This window comes from Balaenoptera musculus, chromosome 3 (assembly GCF_009873245.2).
Source record: "Balaenoptera musculus isolate JJ_BM4_2016_0621 chromosome 3, mBalMus1.pri.v3, whole genome shotgun sequence".
NCBI lineage: Eukaryota > Metazoa > Chordata > Mammalia > Artiodactyla > Balaenopteridae > Balaenoptera > Balaenoptera musculus.
In genome coordinates, this window is record NC_045787.1 from 150,909,127 (window position 1) to 150,931,984 (window position 22,858).

At 49.9% G+C, this 22,858-nt stretch overlaps 1 protein-coding gene and 1 long non-coding RNA gene across 6 annotated transcripts in view; one reads left to right on the forward strand and one right to left on the reverse strand.

The window, feature by feature from the left end:
* The first annotated feature begins 2,108 nt into the window (after window positions 1-2,108).
* Window positions 2,109-19,430, forward strand: B4GALT7 (beta-1,4-galactosyltransferase 7). Of its 4 annotated transcripts, XR_005019233.1 has the most exons (8): window positions 2,117-2,265; window positions 4,388-4,467; window positions 5,923-6,285; window positions 9,146-9,389; window positions 10,478-10,561; window positions 10,828-10,932; window positions 11,465-13,376; window positions 18,518-19,430. XR_005019233.1 is itself a non-coding variant. In XM_036846216.1 (7 exons), exons 1-7 carry the CDS (start codon window positions 2,216-2,218, stop codon window positions 11,618-11,620), a joined length of 1,140 nt encoding a protein of 379 aa, XP_036702111.1. In that variant the 5' UTR covers window positions 2,111-2,215; the 3' UTR covers window positions 11,621-12,150. The 4 variants fall into 4 exon arrangements, 2 of the variants coding, with proteins under 2 accessions (XP_036702112.1, XP_036702111.1); XR_005019234.1 differs by lacking the exon at window positions 4,388-4,467 and having other exon boundaries at window positions 2,109-2,265; XM_036846216.1 differs by lacking the exons at window positions 4,388-4,467; window positions 18,518-19,430 and adding an exon at window positions 4,042-4,197 and having other exon boundaries at window positions 2,111-2,265; window positions 9,164-9,389; window positions 11,465-12,150.
* The window catches only part of LOC118892090, a 43,705-nt gene continuing 35,074 nt past the window's right edge, over window positions 14,228-22,858 (reverse strand). Inside the window, exons 2-3 of one of the 2 annotated variants that reach the window (XR_005019236.1) lie at window positions 19,766-19,813; window positions 14,228-14,259 (exon numbers count right to left, since the gene is read on the reverse strand). This is a non-coding gene — a long non-coding RNA (uncharacterized LOC118892090). Of the gene's footprint in view, window positions 14,260-15,256; window positions 15,695-19,765; window positions 19,814-22,858 lie in introns of those variants that run through there. The other variant, XR_005019235.1, reaches the window with a different exon arrangement.

Here is a 22,858-nt window from a genome sequence, read left to right on the forward strand (position 1 = left end):
ATGCAGATAGATGGGCATTGTTTCAGCTGAAGTTGAGGGGGCGGGGTTGTGAGAAAGCTGGAAAGAAAAGTTGGTTAGAGTTAGAAGAGCCTTGAACGCCAGGTAAGAAATTTGGATATTACCCAGTGTTCAACAAAGTTTTGAGTATTAGAACACCCTGAATAAAACTTGAGGAAGGGTAATCCAACAGTGTGTGAGAAGGAGACTGGGGGTGGGGAGGCAAGTTTGGGGACTACTTGAACTGTCAGGAGAATGTAGTCTGAGCTCATATTGCCACTTAGGCCTCCACATTTAGGGAAAAAAAAACTTTAAGAACAGCTTTAGAATTGCAGAAAAATTGTGAAGATAGTTTACATCATGCAGTAGTATGGTACATTTGTTAATGTTAAAATGAATGAACCAATAGTGATAGTCTATGCTTTATGCAGATTTCCTTAGTTGTTACATAGTGTCTTTTTTTCTTCCAGGAACCCATCTAGGAGATACTATTGTTACATTTAGTTGTCTCCTTGGGCTCCTCTTGGCTGTGACAGTTTCTCAGACTTCTTTATTACCTTGACAGTTTTCAGGGATACTGGTCAGGCATTTTGTAGATTTCCCTCAATTGCAATTGGTCTGATGTTTTTCCTCGTGATTAGACTGGGGTCCTGGGTTTTTTAAAGACCACAAAAGGAAAGTGCCATTCTCATCCTGTCATATTAAGGGTACTAATTATCAACATGATTGTGGATGTCACAGTTTAAAATAAGTTAATTTGGGTTTTTACATGAAACCTGACTTAGATCTGATACTAGGGGGGCTTCATCCTGATGCGACAACAATCAGCTGGAGTAAATGGTAGCTATCCCCCTAAGATGGGCTTGTGCTTTCGAGGTCAGGCCCATCTCCCAGTTTCCATCTTTGGCCTTACCTGACTGCCTCTGCAGGGGTCAGCCTTGCCTTTGTCATCAGCCAAATCTAGGCTGGATTTGTCGAGGTTCTGGTATAAGGTACGCTGCCCTGGGAGAGCTCAGCAGGAGGGGGACTGGTGGGTTGTATGCTGGGTGAAAGGGGGCTCCTGGGAATGATTAATTTCCTACCTACTATAGTGAAGTCCCCTCAGAAGCAGAGTGGTTGAGACCATAGATTGTGCAACCAAACTACCTGGGCTTACATTCTGAATTACCTCTCTGTGCTTCAGTTCCCTCATCTTTAAAGTGGGCATAATAAGTACAATACTCATAAGGACAGATTGAGATAACAGTAGTAAAGAATTTAGAAAAATGACTGGCACATAGTAAGAACTCAATGGATGTTAGCTATTAATATTTATTAGGAAACTTAAAATTTGCCTGGAAGAACAGAGGAGATCAAGTCTAATAACTTTGCCACTTTCTTTTCCCAGGTGGGAAGCTGGCCCAGCTGGGGCCTAAGTTCTCAGGGTGACAGGGCAGGTATGGGAAGTCAATCTTATTCCCATCTTCAGTTCGCAGCTCCACCAAAGTACTCCTCTCCTGGCTGATAGCTGCCATTTATATAGCGTTGACTATTGTGCCCTTCACTGTACCAAGTTTTTGCATTTTCTCCTTTAATCCTCACGGCAACCATATAAATCAGGAACCATTTATAGACTCAGATGAGGAAACAGAAGCAGGCTGTGCCCCAAAACACAGCCGAACTGGCAGAGTCAGTTTTCAAATCCAGCCAATTTGCCTTTAGTGCGTGTCTCCTAACTACTACTTGGGGTGTCACTTGAGGTATCAGGCTGAACGCAAGACTGAGCCCTGAGCTTGGCCCTGCCCCCCCTCCAAGCTTGCTGCGGAGAAAGAATGCACTTGGGTTGACGGCAGGACTACTTGGACGCCTTCCCTTGGGAAGAGGAGGAAGATGCAGATTATCCCAGAGCGCTGGTTTGGAAGTCTGGAGTCTAAGTCCAGTCCAAGCCCATTGACTTGAGCCCTCTCCGGGGCCTCAATTTCTCGGGATGTCCAGCGGCCCCCAGAAAGCAGTTAGCAGTTCAGGCGGTTGGAGCGTTCACGTGTTCCTCTGGATGCGGAACCTTTGACGCCGCAGCTCCGGGGAGCAGACGGCGCGGCCGGAGCGGCGGACCCTGTGGACCGAGGGGCGGGGCGGACGGGCTTGGGCGGGGCGGGAGGCGGAGGCGCCGCGTAGGCCGGGGAGGCCGGCCCGGCCCGGCTGGGAACTCGAGCCCCATGAGCCGCCGCCTCCCCCAACGATGTTCCCCTCCCGGAGGAAAACGGCACAGCTGCCCTGGGAGGACGGCAGGTGAGCGGCGGCGGCCGGCCCGGGCCCCGTCCTCCCGGGTGCCGATCCTTTCCGGGCCGCCCCGCGGAATCTAGGAGCCCGAGGCCGTCGCGTCTCCGTCTCTGCGGGGTTCTCTGAGGGTCTGTGCTTCTCCTTGTGGGTCTCTCTCTGTATTTGGGTCTCTGTTTCTCTCTATGTGGGTCTCCGTGTCTACCAGTCTCCGTCACTCAGCAGGTCTGTATTTCTCCGTTGACTTCCCTTTGTGAGTTTCTGTCCCTCTATGCGAGTCTGTCTCATTATGGGTCTCTGTTTTTCCACTGGCCTCTATTCTCATGCGGGTCTCTGACTCCGTTGACCTCTCTCAGTGGATCTCTGTCTTTCTGTCTGTCCCTGGTTTCAGAGGGTCTGTATTCCGTCTCTCTGAACTCTGCCTCCCCCATCACATCCCTGTAGCCTCAGACGCTACCCTCCTCCCTCCCTCGTGCTTCCCCCTTCTCTGCTGATCGCCTAGAAGAATACACCAGACAGAAGCTCTATGCTCTGCCTGGCTGGCTACTGCCTCGCCGGGACTAAGTACTCCCGGCGTAACGTTAGTTCATTTCCTGTGCAGCTGTACTTGAATGTGGCCTGCCCCATGTGTTAGGTGTGAGGTTGACCCAGACCTTAGCTAGTGATTACCACTAGAGCAGAATGGAGGTGGGGGGTGGGGGAGGGCTATTTGGCCGTTTAGATTGGGAAGGACTCCCACACTTCAGTCTTGAGATGTACCCCCAAAACTCTTCTCACCCAGAACACATGATAGTGGGTCTACACCTAGTGAATGACACCTCCTTCCCTTTCCTCTGTTAAGTTTGCCAGGTGCCAAAAGACTTTGGAATATAGTGAGCACAACTCTTTATCGTTGGGAATTTCTCAGACTTGGTGCTGAAGTAAGAAGACAGGAATATAGTAGAAAGCCTGGACTGTGGATTTAGGCCTGGACAGGAATCCTCTTTAATAGCCATGTGACCAGAAGCATACTTAATCTTTCTCCTCAGCTTTTCCATCTCTGAAACAGGGATCATAATATCTACTCTGCAGGTCTATATGAGGATTAAAGGAGATCACATATATAAAACTGTTGACACTGTGCTTGGCACAGAGAAGGTGCCAGTTTTCTTCCAGTTACTTTTGCAGTTTGGAGGTGCTGTAACCAGCGCAGCTGAGTATTCAAACCTGTATCACTAAGGTTTGTGTGAGGGAAGAAAGGGAAGGTTATGGAGGAGAATTTCCATTTCCTAATTCCTTTCCATAAACTTCTGGAACACAACCATGATCCCACAAAACTTGTATCATTTCATGCTTTTGACACAGGGATACAAAGATCCATGCAACAGATGCAGATAATGTAACAATTAAAGAGTGCTGGCTCTGGAAACAGCCTGTCTGGGTTTGAATCTTACTAGCCTTGGACACAGATTGATGAATGAGAGAAAACCTCATCTGGTCTGCCTCCCCACCCCAGAAACAACGATGGCCTGGGCCTGGTAGCAGCTGAGACTGCAGATCTGGAGTTTGCCAGCAGGTGGCACCAGAAGCAACAGTTCTCAGTGTCCACTGTCCTGAGGAATTGGGATTTCAGCTCTGAATTCAGTTGTTCAGTGATTTGGGCCCTTGCAGCACAGGAAGAGAGTGCCCATGGGGACGTGATCCTGGTAGGAAGGGAAAGCTGGACCGAGGGAACAGCACTTGAAAGTGCATGGAGTGCCCAATCCATGCCATACCCCTGGATAATGGTCACTGCTTCTTCCCCTGAAGGTGGGATGTTTCCCCATGTCCATCTCCCCGGTCTCTACCCTACCCCAAGAAAGAGCCCAGAGGGAGAATCTGTAGAGGTTCCAGCCTTCCCAGGCCACTAGGAGGATTGGCCTCTGCTCCTCCCCTGCGGAAACCCCCACCACAGGACAATGGGGGGTAAGTCAGAAGCCCTGCAAGGGTGTCCTATCAGTCTCCCTCTCTGCTTCGTGTGGGGCCTGAGCCTGGCTTCAGGGCTGCTGGTTACCAGATTGGCAGTTGTGCCTCTAGAGAGAGGCAGGAGTTGGTCTGGCTTTAGTGTGTGACAAGCATGCCCTGAATGCTTGAACCCTTCCTTTAACTCACTTAGCAAGCCCTCTGCTGTATGACTCGTGCTAGAGCCACAGCTGTGAATCTGATTACCTGTGAAGAAGACAAGCATGGACACAGGTGATTACAAAACTCTTAAGTGCTTCAAAAAGGGCAGTACCAGATACCATAGGAACACAAAGGAGGGAGGGAGTATGTATCTCCGTTTGTGTGCACGTGGGGGTGGGGGGTGGCATTGCTAGCCATGACATTGGCGTTTGGCCTTGAAGGATCAGTGGGGTGCTTCCAGGCAGATAAAATAAGGAAAGGCATTTTAGGCAGAAGCAGTGGACTGTGTGAGGGCTAGAGCAGGAAGGAATATGGTGAGTGGAGAAACTCTTGAGTTGCCCAACGTGTAGCACTGGGTGAGTAGCAGGGAGCAACTGGAGATGGGACCAGGTCGCAGAGGGGTTTGACTGTCAGGCCAAGGAATTTGGCCATTATCTTATAAACAGGAGGATCATCCATGAGATTGAAGGGGTCTGAGCAGGGCAAGGACCAGATGAGACTTGGGCTAAAAGACAGGCAGTGGGTAAGGAAGGATCAAAGGGCACTTAGGAGGTATATGACCTGGTAGCTAATTAGTGACTCTCAGAGGTTATAAAGTAGATTGCTTTGCTGATTATTCTAGAATAGAGGAAGCTTCCCTTTTCTTGGATTCCTTAGTTCCTCCTTCACTGCCCTCAGGAACTTCCAGAGAGAGGGGCAAAGAAACCAGGTGAATTCCACCCATTTCTTTGTATTTCATAACCTGAAAGGCAGTCTCTCCCAGCACTACCCCAAAGTCTAAGATATTCCGCTGTTTTTCCAGCTTCTGAAATAAGCCTGGGTGCTGTTCCCAGCCCTCATCTTTCCTTCCCTCTCTGTCTCTCATCCCTTGTCACATGGGCTGCCCTGGACTGAAGCTTTGACATGCATTCAGTGAACTGCCTTTGTTGGTTTGGGCCTCACATTGGTTTGGGGGCAGACCTGATCTTCTCAGAGTAAAGAGTGGTCTTTTCACGGGGGCTGAAACAGGCACATGCCCCTGTTTGGGGAGCTTTCTGGTCTGAGAAACAGGATGAAGCCAAGCTTTCTGATGAGAGTGAACCTGCAGGGGAGCAGGCGGAAGGCAGTGGGTGGGGTCTCTAAGGCGGGCTTCTGCCATCAGCTCTGGACATGAGCCATTGTCTTGGGGAGGGGCAAGTGCAAAAGACAAGGAGTCTTGTCTCTGCCCTCCAGCAGCTCTTGGTCTGGCTGGGACTCAGGTACAGAAGGTAAGAGAGCATCGAGGAAGTGGGGCAGCTCCGAGACCTGGGAGTGTTTGGAGGGCCTCCTGGAGGTAGGGAGGCTCAGGCTGAGCCTAGAGCTCTAAGCAGGATTCTGATGCATGGTGGCAGCACGAACAAAAGCACTAAAGTTGCTTCTGCACTAATTCCCGGGCGCTTGGGGCAGACCAGCCACGTGCACCTTACTTGTGGGAAGCCAGAGAAGGGGTCTGTCGCAGGACCTCGGCTCAGCCTTGCCCTTCTGACCTGCTCCCTGTTCTTGTCCCAGGTCCAGGTTGATCCCCAGCGGCCTCCCCCGGAAATGCTCCGTCTTCCACCTCTTTGTTGCCTGTCTCTTACTGGGCTTCCTCTCCCTGCTCTGGCTGCAGCTCAGCTGCTCTGGGGACATGGCCCGGGCAGCCAGGGGACAAGGACAGGAGACCCCGGGCCCATCCCGGGCCTGCCCACCAGAGCCACCCCCTGAGCACTGGGAAGAAGATGAATCATGGGGCCCCCACCGCCTGGCAGTGCTGGTGCCCTTTCGAGAACGCTTCGAGGAGCTCCTGGTCTTTGTGCCCCACATGCACCGCTTCCTGAGCAGGAAGAAGATCCAGCACCACATCTATGTGCTCAACCAGGTGGATCATTTCAGGTAAGGACCACCTCCTGAGCCAGCACCCGCTCACCTGGGCCTGCCCTGGTCTCTTGGGGCCTGCTCCCTTTCCTGACAGCAATCCAGTACCAGGTGGCCCAGGCCCATGAAAGGCCACCCAGGGCAGCAGTGAGAGGGTGGGAGGTGCTAGACCCCTCTCACTGGGTGTGACAGGAATTTGGGGGGAGGGTTTGGGGCTGGGGAGGCCCCTGATCTGGTTTCCATTTCACAAAGGTCCCTGTGGCTGCTGTATGTGTCGGGGCCATACCAGGACAAGAGGGGAAGCAGGGAGACCTGTTGGGCAGTCATTGCAGTCACCTGAGCTGATGGGGGCTCAGGCAGCGTGGCAGAAGGGGTGGAGAGAAGTGATGTGGAGGAAGCGCAGACAGGGCTTGCTGGTGGATTGGCTGCGGGGATTAGGGAAAGGGAGGGTCAAAGCCATGGCTTAACTTGTTCACAGTCTGGCATTATCCTAAAATCCTTGCCCTCACCAAAAACTGCTCCCCTCCATGATCACAATCCAAGCATCTCACACTCCACCCCCACCTCCTTTCCCTCCAACTCGCTCCCACTGGGAGACGTGGACCCAACAATTCTTGGACCCTGACAGGCCCTTTAGTCCACGATCCTCCCAGTGCTCTCCATCCTCCTTGTCCGTCTTTTCTCCTGACCTAACTTGGATACCATGGTCCTTGGTGAAAGTCACTCCCTCACATGCACCTCAACTCCCTTCCACTTTCTCCCTGGCACAACTCCCACCGGATGAAACTCAACTCTGCCTGCTACACACCTGCACCTGGCAGCTGGATGTAGCTGGAGACACTGCTCATCTCCCTGACAATGAGCCCTGGCCCAGGAGGGCTCTCATTCCTCTGGTCTGCTGCCTCTCCCCTCCCCGGCAGCCTTGCATACCCGCTCCTCTCCTCACTCCTCCCTATCTTCACCTTCAGCCAATTACTTTGCTTCCTATTTGAGAAAACAGAATCAATTGGAAGAGAACTAACCCAGGTCCCCACGCCTGGACTCCTTTTACAGCTTCTGTGCAGGTGTCCTCAGCTTCCCACTGCCTTTCCCGAGGATGCCCCTCCAGGGCCAGCTCTCCTACTTGGGCACTGGGTCCCTTTTCTGCTCTTCTACTCAAGGACATCACTCCAGCCATTGGCTCTCTTCTCACCTGCATGATCAATTTTCCCCCCTCCTGGAGTATTCAAATCAACAAACATACTGAAATAGCCCCCATCTAAAAAGAAAAAAGAGACCCCCACTTGATCCCGTATCGCCCACATCTATTGCCTCTTTTCTTTGCTCCCCTTTCTAGCAAAACGCCTTCCCTTTCTCCCCCGTCGCTCTCTCTTGAACCTATTCCACTCAGACATTTACCCTCATCATGACATTGAAACAGCTCTTGTTGACATCACCAATGAGCCCACCTTGATAATCCAAAGCCCAGTTCCCAACCTTCATCCTATCGACTTCCCAGCAGCATTTGCCAAGTGGATTACTTCTTCCTTCTTAAAACACCTCAGTTTGACCTTTGGGACAGTGCTCTGCTTCTCTTTCCTCTCTGGCCACCTCTCCCCACCTCCTTTGCTGCTTCTGCCTCATCCCCCTGATCTCTCAGCCTTGGTGTTCCTTGGGGGTCAGTGCTTGGGCACCGTCTTTTCTGGCTCCAGTCGCTCCCCAGGGGATCTCATCTAGTCTCAAGACATCAAATCTCATTTCTACCCTGATGACTCCCAAGTCTGTATTCCCAGCCCAGACCTCTCTCCTGAACTCCAGACCCATATATCCAGCCAGCTGCCTGTGCAGCCCTCTGTTTGGTGGTCTCAAGAGGCATCTCAAGCTTAACATGATTAAAACTGAATTCCTGATTTCCCACCTGTCCCTGACCTTCTCCTGCCCCCTTCCTCATTTCAGGAAATGGAAACTCCACACTCCCAGCTTCTCAGGCCAGAAAGCCTTCGGGTCATCCTCAACTCCTGCTCCCTCACACAACACGTCTAGTCCATCAGCAGAATGCATCTAGAATCTGCCCTCTTCTCACCATCTCCACTGCCACCTCCCTGAGTTAAGGCATCATCATCTCATGCCTAAATTATTGTAACAGCCTCCCAACCTGTCTCCCTGCTTCCACCCCTCACCTTCCAGTCTCTTCTCAACACCCCAGCTAGAGTGATCCTGTTAAACGCTGAGTCACAGCACATGATGCCTCTGCTCTAAGCCCTTCAGTGGCTCCCCATCTCATCCAGGGTCAAAGCGCAAGTCCTTCAGGGGCCTGTCACCCTCTGACCTCATTCCCTGAGACCTCTCACTCACTCTGCTTCACCACATTGCTATCTGCTCCTGCCTCGGGCCCTGGGAGTTGCTCTTCCCTCTGCTCGGAGCCCTATTCCCCTGATTTCCATAGGGCTCATTCCCGCAGGCCTTCAGGTTCTGCTCACCTGTCACCCTGTTACGCCGGCCCTCCCTGACCACCTCATCTAAAAGGACAACCCCCACCCCCCAGCATGCTTTATCCTCGTCACCCTGCTTTACTATTCTTCTCAGCACTTAACCACTCCCTGGCTTGTTACATATTTACTTATTTGTTTGTTTTTGTCTCTTCTTATTAGAATGTCAGCTCCTTGAGGGCTTTGATTTATCACTGCTGTATCTCCAGTGCTCTGAATAGTTTCTGGCACATAATAGGTGCTCAGTAAACATTTGTGAGATAAGTGGAGGGGCAGATGTGCAGCTGGGCAGCCCCACAATGAAGTCGGTGTCAGGCTGGAGGGCAGCATGGGTACTGGGGGTGGGTGCTGTGGAGGACGGGCTCTCATGCAGAGATTGGGGGAGAGCAAGCTCACTGCCCCTGGCCCAGCCTCGGTGCCCTGCACAGGTTCAACCGGGCAGCACTCATCAACGCGGGCTTTCTGGAGAGCAGCAACAGCACAGACTACATCGCCATGCACGACGTGGACCTGCTCCCTCTCAATGAGGAGCTGGACTATGGCTTCCCAGAGACCGGGCCCTTCCACGTGGCCTCCCCGGAGCTCCACCCGCTCTACCACTACAAGACCTACGTCGGTGGCATCCTGCTGCTTTCCAAGCAGCACTACCAGCTGGTGAGGCCTGGCGCACCTGCTCTGCGGAGAGCCAGGGAGCACCCACCTGGATGGGGGCAGTGGCAAGAGGAGCAGCATTTCTAGGGCCCAGCAGATGGAGGATCCTGCCTGGGGAGCCCAGGAGCAGCCAGAGGCATGAGAGAGGAGCAGGACCAAGCAAGCCAGTTAGGGAGGATTCTGCCACAGTAACAGAACCCCTGTGCTAGCTGGCTTCAGAAGCCCTGGGGTTTGTTGCCTCTCAAAATGGAAAAGTCTGGGTGGGGCTGTCTTGCCCAGCCTCTCAGATGATGTCATCAGGACACCATTTCACCTTCCATCTCTCAGCTCTGCCTTCTCCAGACTGGCTTTATTTTCAGACGTTCAGGATGCAAGGTGGTGGTTGTAGCTGCAACCTGCATCCGTCTAGGCCCAAGTCCAGTGGAAAATGGAGCCGCCCATTTCCAACAGCACAGACAGGAGACCCACAGCTGCCCCATGCTGGCTCTTGATTGGCCTGGCTTGAGTCACAGGTCTATCCCTGAATCAGTCACTGTGGTAGGGGGTGGGAGTGGGTGGCGGGGTAGGAAGAACTGAGTGGCTTAGACCACCATCTCTTGCTCCTCTCTTCAAGCTGTGGCTGAAGCCAGCTTAATGTAAATAAAGCCTGAAGTTGGATGGCAAAAATTGATGTCTGCCATAGAGCCCACCGTCCCTCTCCCGCACAGAGGAAGAGAGCAGGGCAGAGCCCCCTCAGGAGAAATGGGAGTATGGGGCCAGGCAGAAATAGAGCAGCAATTGGCACTTGTTCCCATCATTAGCTCTCCAGAGATCTCCTCCCGCCAGTCAGACATTTTTGAGAAACTAATCATCTCGCACAAATCCAAGGCCCCATTAAAACAGGCAAAGGGACTGGGATGCGCTGACTATTCCCCCAGTACCTCAGAGGTTGTGGGAACTGAAAGCATCTGAGTGTACATTCAGAACTGCTGGGGAGGAGGAGGAAAGGGGGCCTGGCCTGGCCCAGCTTGGGCTAGGGACTCCCAAGTGGTAGGAGACCAAAGAGCACCCTGGGAGGATGGGGCAAGTGACATTGCTTGTCTTTGTGTCAGTGCAACGGGATGTCCAACCGCTTCTGGGGCTGGGGCCGTGAGGACGACGAGTTCTACCGGCGCATCAAAGGAGCCGGGCTCCAGGTAATGCTCCCCAGCCGCCCCACCTCTTCAGCCATCATGGCTGCCCTGAGGTTCCTCTCTGCCCTCAGATGAAGTTCCCGTGGCTGGGAGATGGCACCCCTGGTTCTGGTCCCAGCCCTGCCCCTGACTAGCACACGTCTCCTGAAGAATGGGAATGCAGGCCCCTGCCTGTGGGCTATGGCAGGCAGTGGGACCCCAGAGGACTAGTGGTGAGGGCCAGGGCTCCAGGAGAGGCAGCCTGATCCAACTTCCTTTGGTCTCCTTAGCTTTTCCGCCCCTCGGGAATCACAACTGGGTACAAGACATTTCGCCACCTGCATGACCCAGCCTGGAGGAAGAGGGACCAGAAGCGCATCGCGGCTCAAAAACAGGTACTGGCTGGTCCCTTGATCGGGGATGGATAGGTCATACATGGGGAACCAGCAGGCCCAAGCATTTCACCAAGTTCTCCTTGAGCCCAAGTGGTCCCATCCTCCCCTGCTTGGCCCAGGTCAGTCGTTGGCATTCTGCTTGGGCACCATGCCCTCCTCTGGTGGCTGCCATGGCCCCTGGGCTCTGTGGGTCAGCCGAGACCTCAGGGTCCACACGGGCTGTGTGTTGGGGTGGGGAGCGGGGATGGGACTCAGCTGAAGGTGCCAGAATCCTAGGCAGACCTGGGATACAGGAGTCCCCATCCCTCAAATAGCCTCTTCTCTAGGAGCCAGATTAGTTCAACTGGAAAACCCCTGCTGTCCTGCTGACGAGGATGTGTAGCCATGGGCGAGAGACTTCCCATCTCTGAGCTTCCCTTTTCCCTCTCTTCTGTGGGGATCACAGGACCTCTGATGACAAGGTCGTGGGGGATCAGTGGACAGCTGGCACCCACAAACCCCTGAGTACATGCTCTCCCCCTTTCCTTCCCAGGAGCAGTTCAGGGTGGACCGGGAGGGAGGCCTGAGCACCGTGAAGTACCGCGTGGATTCCCGTACAGCCCTGTCTGTGGGTGGGGCCCCCTGCACTGTTCTTAACATCATGTTGGACTGTGACAAGGCTGCCACCCCCTGGTGCACATTCAGCTGAGTTGGCTGGACAGCAAGGAAGCCTGTGCCTACAGGGCATACTGCTACTCAAGCCCAGGACAAAGCCTCAGGCCCTGGGCCCAGCTCCAATAGGACGTGGAGTGGCCTGAATCAGTGGACAGCAAGCCACGTGTTTGCAGCAGCCCGGCCCCCAGAGGCAGGCTTGAGCCAGGAGAGGACACACGCAGGGTGCCTGGGACGCTGCCAGCAATAAACAGTGATGGAGAGAGGCTGGGACATGGCTTCCAACTGAGACTCTCCACCCTGCCTTCCTGCTTGCCCTGCCCTACCCTCCTTTGTGTGCTGAGATCTGCAAGATCTTGTTCCTTCTCCTGGACTGCCAGGCCACTGATGTGGGTGGCCAGGGCCATCAGGAGGGTTAAAACTGCAGAGACCAGTGTGCAAGCCCCACTTAAAGGGAGCAGCTGAGACCAGCTCTAGCTGGTTGTCACCCTGAAGGAGTGTGGGCCTGGTGTTGCCAGATCTTCTGATTTCTCAAAAGAAAGTAGAATTCTGGATTCTTGAGTGAAATTGGTTAATTTTTAAATGATAGCAACTAATTCAAACTTTTAACAAGTATGGCAAGCCAAACCAAATGTGTTTTGAACCACCAGTTTGTCACCTGTGGCTGAGGAGAAGGGGATGGGGCAAAAGATGACGCTTCTCTTAGTTATAAGCTGGCAAGGAGTTGGGGCAGGGCTAGGGAAGACGAGGCCAGGGGAAGCTCAGGTGGGAGAGAACCCCAAGGCACAAGGTCCCTACTCCCTCCCTCAGCACTCCAGGCTTTGCTGCCCTTCTGGACAGCCTGACCACTGCCAGGCTCTGGTGGGCTCCGACTGGAAGGGGTGCTTCATCCTGCCTCACTGAGATGGACAGAAATAGATCACAGGACTGAACTGAGGGTAGGCAGGCTGCATCTGCAAAGACTCACTGGGTCATGGCTCAGGGAGGGAAGACCACGTTTCTGAGGCGGGAGGAAGATGAGAAGTAGGAGAACCCCTCGAGTATTCCCAAAGCACGAGGGGAGATTACCAGTGGTCACCAAATGCCACAGAGAGGTGAGGGAGGGGAGCCAAGGGAGCTGGTGGAACTGGGGAGTCATCTTGGAGGAACCATCTGGAGGTAAGCCCAGGGCCAGTGAGAGAGGGAAGTGATGGGCCCTGAAAGGTAAATCACTCCTTCAGGGCATTTGACTGCCAAAGATTTGGGGCAGAAGTCAGAGGAGACTGGGACCAGTTAAGGTTAGTTTGTTTAACAATAAATAGGACACCTGAAGTGCAAGAGGAAGGACTGAGGTCTCCGATTTCAGGAGGGTAGAATTCAGCAGCTCTGCTCCAAAAAGACTCCTCCAAGGATGATCTTAGGGCTGCTGTGTGCAGTTGTGTGGGTTGTGCACTATACAACCTGAGCATAAACCAAGAGGTTTAAGCAAAGATGAGTGGAGGGAGTGAAGAGCTTCAGGTTCCATGTAACTATTCAAACTTATAAGAGAGGGTCCTTGGGATCCTAAATTGACCTCTCCCAGCAGTTCAGTTTTACTCTCTATGGTGAAGGGCAAACAGACCTTGATTACAGTGCAAGGGTATTCAAGGGACTTTCTCAACTTGAGGCCCAGGAGAGGGGAAAGGGGAATGGTGCACCTTCTGTATGCTCATCTCCTGGACAACCCTGACTATCATCTTGGACTTAGAAAACACGAAGCCTCTTGGAGTTGGTGGGAGTAGATGTGACAACGCCTCCAGCTCTGTACTCACCTGGTAGGTATGAAGACCAAAAAGATGGGGGATTCCTTCCTTTCCATCTGCACTGGGAGTTGGGATGAGCAGGAGAAAAGCAGGATCAGCCGACTCAGCCTGGGCTGGGGTGCATTTCTAACCCTACGGTCCCACACTCCCCCACGGCCACTGCCACCACCTCCATCATCCAAACACCAGACGGCACCCCAGGCCAGGCCTGATGCAGCTTGAATCTTCAGACCCCATCACTCCCCAGCGTGGGCCTCCCCCGAGCCACTCAGGGAGAGTGGGAGAAGGCTGAGAGGTGGTCAGTAATGGGAAGAAGCAGACAGCTCTTCTGCCTCTTCAGCACCTTGGCTGCTTCTCTGTGGCATGGAACAAATGTCCCTGCCTTGCTGGTCAGCGTGTGGATGACATGAACCCAGGGTATAGGAGCACCTGGCACACGCTTGGCCAATGTGGTTGTAATGATAACAACCAGCACTTGTTGATCATTCACATATACAAAATTTAATACATTGCTTTATTTCATGTAGGCCTTCACCTAAGAGCTAGGCCTTATTTATTGACCTGTTTTTTAAATTTATTTATTATTTTTGGCTGCGTTGGGTCTTTGTTGCTGCACACGGGCTTTCTCTAGCTGCGGTGAGCGGGGGCTATTCCTCGTTGTGGTGCGCATGCTTCTCACTGCAGTGGCTTCTCTTGTTGCGGAGCACGGGCTCTAGGCACGTGGGCTCAGTAGTTGTGGCTCGCGGGCTCTAGAGCACAGACTCAGTAGTTGTGGCGCACGGGCTTAGTTGCTCCATGGCATGTGGGATCTTCCCGGACCAAGGCTCGCACACGTGTCCCCTTGCATTGGCAGGCAGATTCTTAACCACTGTGCCACCAGGGAAGTCCTATTAACCTGTCTTATAGATGAAGACGGTGAAGCACAGAGAGGTAAGAAACTTGCCTAAGGACACAAAGCTGGTAAGTAGTGGAGCTTGGGATTTGGACCCCCAGAATCTGCCTTCTGAGCAGAAGAAAACATAGGAGAAAATCTAGGTGATGTTTGGTTTGGCAGTAAGTTTTTAGATACAATACCAAAAATATGATCCATGAAAGAAATAATTGATGTTAGACTTTATTAAAACTTAAAACTTCTACTCTGTGAAAGCAACTGTTAAGAGAATGAAAAGACAAGCCACAGACTAGAAAAAAAAACTTTGTAAAACATATATCTGATAAAGGACTTGTACCCAGAATATACAAAGAATCTTAAAATTCAACAAGACAACAAAAATCCAAGTGAAAAAATGCGCAAAAGATCTGAACAGACACTTCAACGACGAAGATATACAGATGGCAAATAAGCATATGAAAAGATGCTCAACATGATTTGTCACTAGGGAATTGCAAATTAAAACAACAATGACACACCACTACATACCTGCTAGAATGGCTAAAATCTGAAAAACTGACAATACCAAATGCTGGTGAGGATAAGGAGCAAAGGGAAACATTCTCACCATTGGTGAGAATGCAAAATGATACATCCACTTTGGAAGATGGTATGGTAGTTTCATACAAAGCTGAACATAATCATGCCATATGATTCAGCCATCTCACTCCTAGGTATTTACCCAATCAATTTGAAAATTTGTCCTCACAAAAACCTGCATGTGAATGTTTATAGCAGATTTATTCGTAATCACTAAGTACAAGAAGTGACCAAGATTACCTTCAATAGGTGAATGGATAAACAAACTAGTGGTACATTTATACAATGGAACATTATTCAGCACTAAGAAGAAATGAGCTACCAAGTCATAAAAAGACATGGAAGAACCTTAAATACATGTTGCTGAGTGAAAGAAGCCAGTCTAAAAAAGCTATATAGGGAATTCCCTGGTGGTCCAGTGGTTAGGACTCCGCTCTCACTGCCAAGGACCCAGGTTCGATCCCTGGTCAGGGAACTTAAATCCCATAAGATGTGCGACATGGCCAAGAAAATTTAAAACAAATTTTAAAAACTGTATAGTATATGATTCCAATTATAGGACATTCTGGAAAAAGCAAAACTATAGAGATAGTAAAACTATAGAGACAGTGGTTGCCAAAGGTTTGGGGAGAGGGAAGGAATGTTGAATAGATGAAGCACAAGAGATATTTAGGGTGGTGAAACTACTCTGTGTGTAATGGTGCACACAGAGTAGTTGATGTGCATGACATTATGCATTTGTCAAAACCCACCGAACTTTTAGCATAAAGAATCAGCCTTGGGAATTCGCTGGCGGTCCAGTGGTTAGGACTCTTCACTTCCACTGCAGAGGGCATGGGTTTGACCCCTGGTGGCGGAACTAAGATCCCACAAGCCACACGGCGCAGCCAAGAAAAAAAGAAAAAGAAAAAAAAAGTGAGTCAATGTATGCAAATTTTAAAAAGTCATTTAGTAGGTAAAGGGATCCCAGGAAGGAATGCAGACCATGACAAGAAAATCTAACTACATTACAATGTACAAAACTGCCTCATTGGGCTTTCCTGGTGGCGCAGTGGTTGGGAATCTGCCTGCCAATGCAGGGGACACGGGTTCGAACCCTGGTCTGGGAAGATCCCACATGCCGTGGAGCAACTGGGCCCGTGAGCCACAATTACTGAGCCTGCGCATCTGGAGCCTGTGCTCCGCCACAAGAGAGGCCGCGATAGTGAGAGGCCCACGCACTGCGATGAAGACTGGCCCCCACTTGCCACAACTAGAGAAAGCCCTCGCACAGAAACGAAGACCCAACACAGCCATAAATAAATAAATAAATAAAATTTAAAAAAAAATCTTCTAAAAAAACTGCCTCACTGAAGGGGATGGGGGATTAGGTGCTAACCTAAATAACGCTAGAAACGAGTGAAATCTGTAAGACTAAAGTCAAAAGGAAGTGCACATATGCACTATCCTCTAGTTGCTTCCCATGGGGATATGGGGTGTGGTATAACAATTCTGTATATTAGGATTGAGCAATTAGGTGAATGGATGGTGGGAGCCAGGTTTCTTACTGTTGGAGTGGGAATTTATGAATAAGCAAAGGGCAGAAGGCTAGAATGAGGCATGTGATGATGGATTAGAGCTGGATAAACCAGTATGAGTTTACATTAAGCTTAATTGCACAGAGAAATATTTAGATATGTGTATCACACACACATATATTTCCTTGTTCTGTCAGCTGAGAGGACCTAGAAGCAATGACACTCCAGGGGCAATGAGCACAACTAGTGCCCAGATCTTGGTTTCAAATACCATTCTCCAATGAAAGGAACCACGGCTCCTTAGACAAATGGTTGAGTCAAGGACTGGGGTGGAAAATATACAAGATGAGTCTGGAGCATCTTTTAGTTCCAGAAAGTAAGGAAATGCTTTTTAAAAATTGATGGGGATATTGTTAAAGGAACACAGGAGCCAACTTAAAGAGCTCTCAATGGCCAAAACTGGAACAATTTGAGCAAAAAAAAAAAAAAAAAGAAAGAAAGAAAAAAGAAAGTAATATTGGGTTATAACCCAATGCATAAAATAAATATACATGCATCCATACTGATAAATATCAATAAATAAGTGGGGGAGAAGAGACAAATGTCTTATGCAGAATTATTCCAGATAATTTGTCAATACTCTGCCCTCAAGGAAGGGGAGCATAAGTCCCCACTCCTTACCTGTCAACTGCGTATAGTGACTTCCTTCCAAAGAGGACAGTGTGGAAAGGGGGTGAGGTGGGGAGAGTAACTGTACAATGGAAAAACGTGACAAACACTACCCTAGCCAGGTGATCAAGGACAACATCAACAGTGATAAATCATCTTTGATATGTTGTGATGAAAATGATACTTTATGTCTGTGGTCTTCTTCCCCCAAATCCATAACCCCAGTCTAATCATATGAAAAACAGCAGCCAAATTCCTATAGAGGGCATCTTACAAAACATCTGACCAGTGCTTCTCAAAACTGTTGAGGTCATCACGTACAAGGGAAGTCAGAGAAACTGTCACAGCCAAGGGGAACCTTAGAGACATGACAATAAATATGATATCTTCAATGAGATCTGGGAGCAGAAAAAGGACATTAGCTAAAAACAAAGGAAATCTGAATAAAATATAGTTTTATTTTAGTTAAAAATACTGTGTTAGTATTGGTTCATTAATTGTAGTAAATGTACCTTACTAATTGAAGTTGTTGATGATAGGTGCAGGTAGATGGGCACTCTGATTAATATCTTTGCAATTTTTCTGTAAATCTAAAAATGTTCTTAAAAACAGTCAATTCTTAAAAAAATATTTATTTGGCTGCACTGGGTCTTAGTTGCAGCACACGGGATCTTCGCTGCTGCATGAAATACCTTCCTTGCAGCATGCAGGATCTTTAGTTGCAGTATGTGGGATCTTCCTTGCAGCATGCGGGATCTTTTTTAGTTGCAGCATGCGGGCTCTTAGTTGCGGCATGCGGGATCTAGTTCCCTGACCAGGGATCAAACCCGGTCCCCCTGCATTGGGAGCATGGAGTCTTAACCACTGGACCACCAGGGAAGTCCCCAAAATAGTCTATTTTTTTAAAAGGGGGAAACAAAACTGTGTGGTGGGAACCAAGAGGAGGCAGCTTTTGAAAAGTCTAAGTAGCCCTGTTTCATGGAGGTTGGGGTAGGGGTGGTCTCAAAGGCACTCGCTTTCCTCCCACTGGTTTCCTCTACGTGTCTGCCCAGCCCCCAGCCCCAGCCCAGGTTTTACTGTGGCTCTAGAGTTCAAGCAGAGAGACTTTAGTGCAGGGGGTGTTTGGCAGTGTCTGAAGACCTCTTTTGTCATCACAACTGAGGTTACAACTGGAATCTAGTTGGTAAGAGGCTAGCAATGTTGTCATAGGACAACTCCCCACAACAAATAATTATCCAACCTTAAGTTCAATAATGCCACTGTTGAAAACCCTGGGTTGAGGAAAGGGCTTCTGAGGATGCTGGGATGCAGGCAAGGCAGTGGAGGGACGAGTGTGAGGAGGCCTTTACTTAGCAGGTGCCTGGGGATGCTGGGCTCCCTCAGTGCAGGTACTTCTGAATCAGAGAGGTCCTCCGTGGGTTGAGGGTGGAAGGTAAGGTGGCTAAGTCAAGAACTATCTAATTGGATTACTCATGTGGGTGAATGTTTGGTTGCAGAATTTCAGGACCAAGCACAGGAGGCTTCTAGAAAGAAGCTGCAGGAGAGCCCAGAAGCTTCAGACAAGATACAAAGCAAGGAGTACTGGGGGCCAGCAGGAATGGCTGCCCTGCGGACACTGACAGGTTATCCAAGGGCTCCCAAGCTACAGGACAGGCCTACTCCACTTTGGGAAGAAATCTTGTTACTGGGTCTGGAGCAGGGCCAGTACCAGTCCTCCCAGAGGTTAAGGAATCTTTAGGAAGAGCAGCCAGGCAAGTTTGAGATGGCAGAATCCCCCAGAACCCACAAACCATACAGAGATGAGATGGTGGGTCTATTCTTCAGTATTGGTTGGGCTTGTTACTTTCACTAGAGAGCCAGCTGCCAGTTGGAGGGACTCCCTGATGCCATGTCACAGGTCCCATCACCTCATGCCGTAGCTGTGTGAGAGCAGTTCTTCTACACACCCAGAGGTAAATTGGAGGCTTAGCTCTGGACTGAACTGGTTCTTCTGGACCTTCCCATGCTCTTCTGGGTACATTTCTCCATCCAGCCTACAGTTCAAGTGTGTAGTGGAGTTTGATGGCAGAAGAGGAAAAGGAACCCTATGAGATACTGTGGTCAGCCTTGAGAGTGAGTAAATGAGGTGTAATAACCAGGTGTAATGTCTGGGTTAATCCAGAGAAACAGAATCAATAGGAGATATATATATGTGGAATTGACTCATGTAATTATGGAAGCAGGCAAGTCCCAAGATCTGAAGGGTGAGTCAGCAAGTTGGAGACTCAGGAGAGTCAATTCTTTTGTTTCATTCTGAGTTTGAAGGCCTGAGAACCAGCAAAGCCAATGTTGGAGTTCCAGTCCAAAGGCTGGCAGGCTCAAGACCCAGGAAGAGCCAATGTTTCAGTTCTAGTCTGCAGGCAGGAAAAAGCAGGTGTCCCAATTCAAAAGCAACCAAGCAGGAGGAATTCTCTCTTACTAGGGGGAGAATTTTTGTTAGATTCAGGCCTTCAACTGATTGGATGCGGCCCACCCATATTAGGGAGGGCAATCTGCTTGACTCAGTCTACCAATACAACTGTTAATCTCATCTAAAAACACTCTCACAGACACACCCAGAATAATATTTGACCAGAATGTCTAGGGTCCCTGTGGCCTAGATCAGGTTGACACATAAAATTAACCATCATTTTGGGATTCCTGAGCTACCAGCTCTGCCAGGGAGCTGGTGGATCCAGTAGGGCAAGGATTCTTCACTTGCTCACCTCCTTGGACTTCACCCTTCTGATCAGCAATCTCCTCCATGAGCAGACCTGAAAGGAAATACAAAATTTCTCTGCATTTCTGACTGTGGCAGCTATGAAACTGTACTTTACTCAAACTCCTACTACCAGAATCCTTAACTGGCTGAGGGCTCCAGCTGCCACACTTAAAATCCATCACATGGTTTATTGAGAGCCCACCTCCCACAGGTTGCTCTAGTCATTCACTCAGAAAGGACTCCTTTGTTGGCACCCAAACATCTTTCTCCCTCTCACTCAGGGTCAGACTCGCATGGAAATCTGACAACTCTCCCTACCTCTTCTGGCTCCCTCCCTATTTCAGGCATTTCCCCCAGTAAACTAATTGCATGGTTAATCACGTGGTTAATCATGTCTTGGCGTCCACTTCTCCAAGGACCTAGACTAACACACTGACCTCCTCCTTCAAAGAGACAGCATCATCTAGAAAGAGCACACATTTCAGAGTCAGACAGACCTGGACTGCAACCTGAATTTCCCCCACTTACCTGCTGTATCATCTCATTCAAGTCACAATGTCTCGGAACTTCAGTTTGGCCAGAGTAGTTGGATGATTAAATAACATATTAAAAGATAAGTAACATGAAATCCAAATTTCTTTCAGGAATTTAGTATCTTAGTCTGTTTGGGCTGCTTTAACGAAAGCATCATAAGCTTAACCAACAAACATTTATTTCTCACAGTTCTAGAAGCTGGGAAGATCAAGATCAAGGTGCCAGCAGATTTGGTGTCTGGTGAGGGCCCTCTTCCTGGTTCATGGATGGCTATCTTCTTGCTGTGTCCACACATGTCAGAAGGGGCAAGGGAGCTCTCTGGGGCCTCCTTTATAAGGTCACTAATCCCATTATTCAGGGTTCCACCCTCATGACCTATTCACCTCCCAAAAGACCTCATCTCCTAATACCATCACATTGGGGGTTAGGATTTCAATATATGAATTCAGGGGGAGAGGGGCACAAACATTCAGTCTATAGCATTTAGTTATGAGTATTGTACTACTGTCAACTTCTTAGTTTTGATAAACGCACCATGGTTATGTAAGATGTTAACCTTTGGGGAAGGTGGGTGAGGGGTATACAGGAACTTTCTGTAATATCTTTATAATTTTCCTATAAATCTAAAATATTTCCAAAGGAAAAAAAAATTAAAGATAAGTTACAAATGAGCAATGTAGTAGTTGCTCAATAAGTGATAGAATCCTCCCCTGCCCTTCAGGCTGACAGAATTGAGAACTGCCTCTGCTATTGCATCTGTATGAGCCATGCCCCCTCACCCACAAATAAGGTTTAGTTGTGGACTCCCCAGGCTGTGATACTGGATTAGAAAGAAGTATTGTTTTATTTACTAGAAAGGTATTTTGTTGTCTGAAAGTGCAGCACTGAGTATTTCCTCACCTAGGAAGGGAGGAAGAAGTTTGTCCTTGATGACCATCCCCAGTGTCCCCACTTCATAGGGGCCTCCCTGACTACCCATTCCAGAGTTCACACGTGTGCACACATATACACATCACCCTGTTTTACTGCTCTCACAGCTATTACCATTAACTGAAATCATATTTATTGTCTCTCCCCCCCTCCCCCATCCCTCTAGAACATTGGATACCCCAGGCTCAGAGCTGGGGTATCACTGCTATAGCCTCAGTGCCTAGGACAGTGCCTGCTGCCTTGTAGGCACTCAGTTTTTATGGAATTGAAGTTCTCTGGTGCAGGTTCCAGCCCCCAGCTTCAGCCACTGTTGTTCAGGCCTCCTCTGCCCTAAAGGCTGATGTCCTGCTCTTCTGTCCTGCCCTGAAGACTGGCACCACCCCTTCCCCACACCTGGGCTCCATCTTTGTTCACTGGCCCTTTCCACCCTGTTTACCTGTCTGCCAGCAGCTGCCATGCTCCCTGCCAGCCTTAATTCTGCTTAATTTAAGCTCATTTGTACCAATTTCCTTTTTAAGAACAACCATCACAGTCCCCTGAAGAGCAGCACCTGTTCTGGGCAGCCCGTTTCCCTTTTCCTAATTAGCCCAGAGCCTCATAGAGAAGGTTCTCCTGAAATGACGGTTCCCTCCCATCTGGGAGATCGCTGGAGCAGAGCCCAGTTCACAGGCCCAACAGCAGGTATTTCCTGGGAAGCCCCTCTGCCAGGACAGGAGGAAGCCTAGAGAGACTCAGAGATGCTCAATTCCTACCAGGCTTGCAGTCGGTGGAACATGCTGTGAAAATTCTGAATGTAAGGAGACGGGAAGTCCAAAGTGCTTTGCGGGCTGACCTGCCTCCTGAGGTGACTTCTCCTCCCTCACAGTTATGACCCACCCTATGTCCTCACTGCAGGGGCTTTAGACCTCAGACAGTCCTGGGGGCTACAACACAGGAGGAGGGTCAGTTCTACTCTCGGGAAATTGGAGAAGGAGGTTTGGGAACCGTGTCCCTGTCCCAGGGAATATTTTCTTTTCACCCTGACAGCTGGCAAAACCACAAGGCCTAATTGACATAAATTTTTGCCCAACCAGAACTACCCTTTCTGTGTAGTGTTCTAGAATCTCACCTCAGCATGGGATGAGGCAGGAGATGGGTGGCCCCAAGCTAGACATTTACAACTGGCCTCCTGTTCACACTTTCTGGGGTGAGAAGAAGATGGGCTCCAGGCTGGACATTCATTACCAGGCCCGTTTACATTTCCTGAGGCAAGAGACAAATGGGCTCCAGACTACATATTTATGACCAGACTCCTATATTTCGGGATCTGCACTTCGATATAAGAAACAACAGGAATAGGGTAGATAACTGGACATGGGACACTTTTATGGCAGGAACAGAGAGGGGCTAAACCCTTGTTTGAGGAAAGGATCAAGAGGTCACATATTTCCCATCCTTGGGGAAAGGGAGACACTGCACATGCGCAGAAAGGCTCCTTGGGGGTCAAAAAGAGGAGGCACCACCACCCCAGAATATGTGATGCTGCCCCATAGGCCTCTGGGCTGGAATCCATCTTGGAAAAAAGTTGCGCACGCATGTTGGGGAGGGCCCTAGGGCAGGTCAGGTGTGGAAAAGGAAACGAGATAATTGGCCA

What these genes read in the sequence shown, in the direction of transcription:
- B4GALT7 (XM_036846216.1), top strand. Translation starts at nt 2,216, where the DNA reads ATGTTCCCCTCCCGGAGGAAAACGGCACAGCTGCCCTGGGAGGACGGC. An exon ending in AACCAGGTGGATCATTTCAG is followed by an intron (nt 6,286 to 9,163) that starts GTAAGGACCACC and finishes TGCCCTGCACAG; the next exon opens with GTTCAACCGGGCAGCACTCA. An exon ending in CCAAGCAGCACTACCAGCTG is followed by an intron (nt 9,390 to 10,477) that starts GTGAGGCCTGGC and finishes TCTTTGTGTCAG; the next exon opens with TGCAACGGGATGTCCAACCG.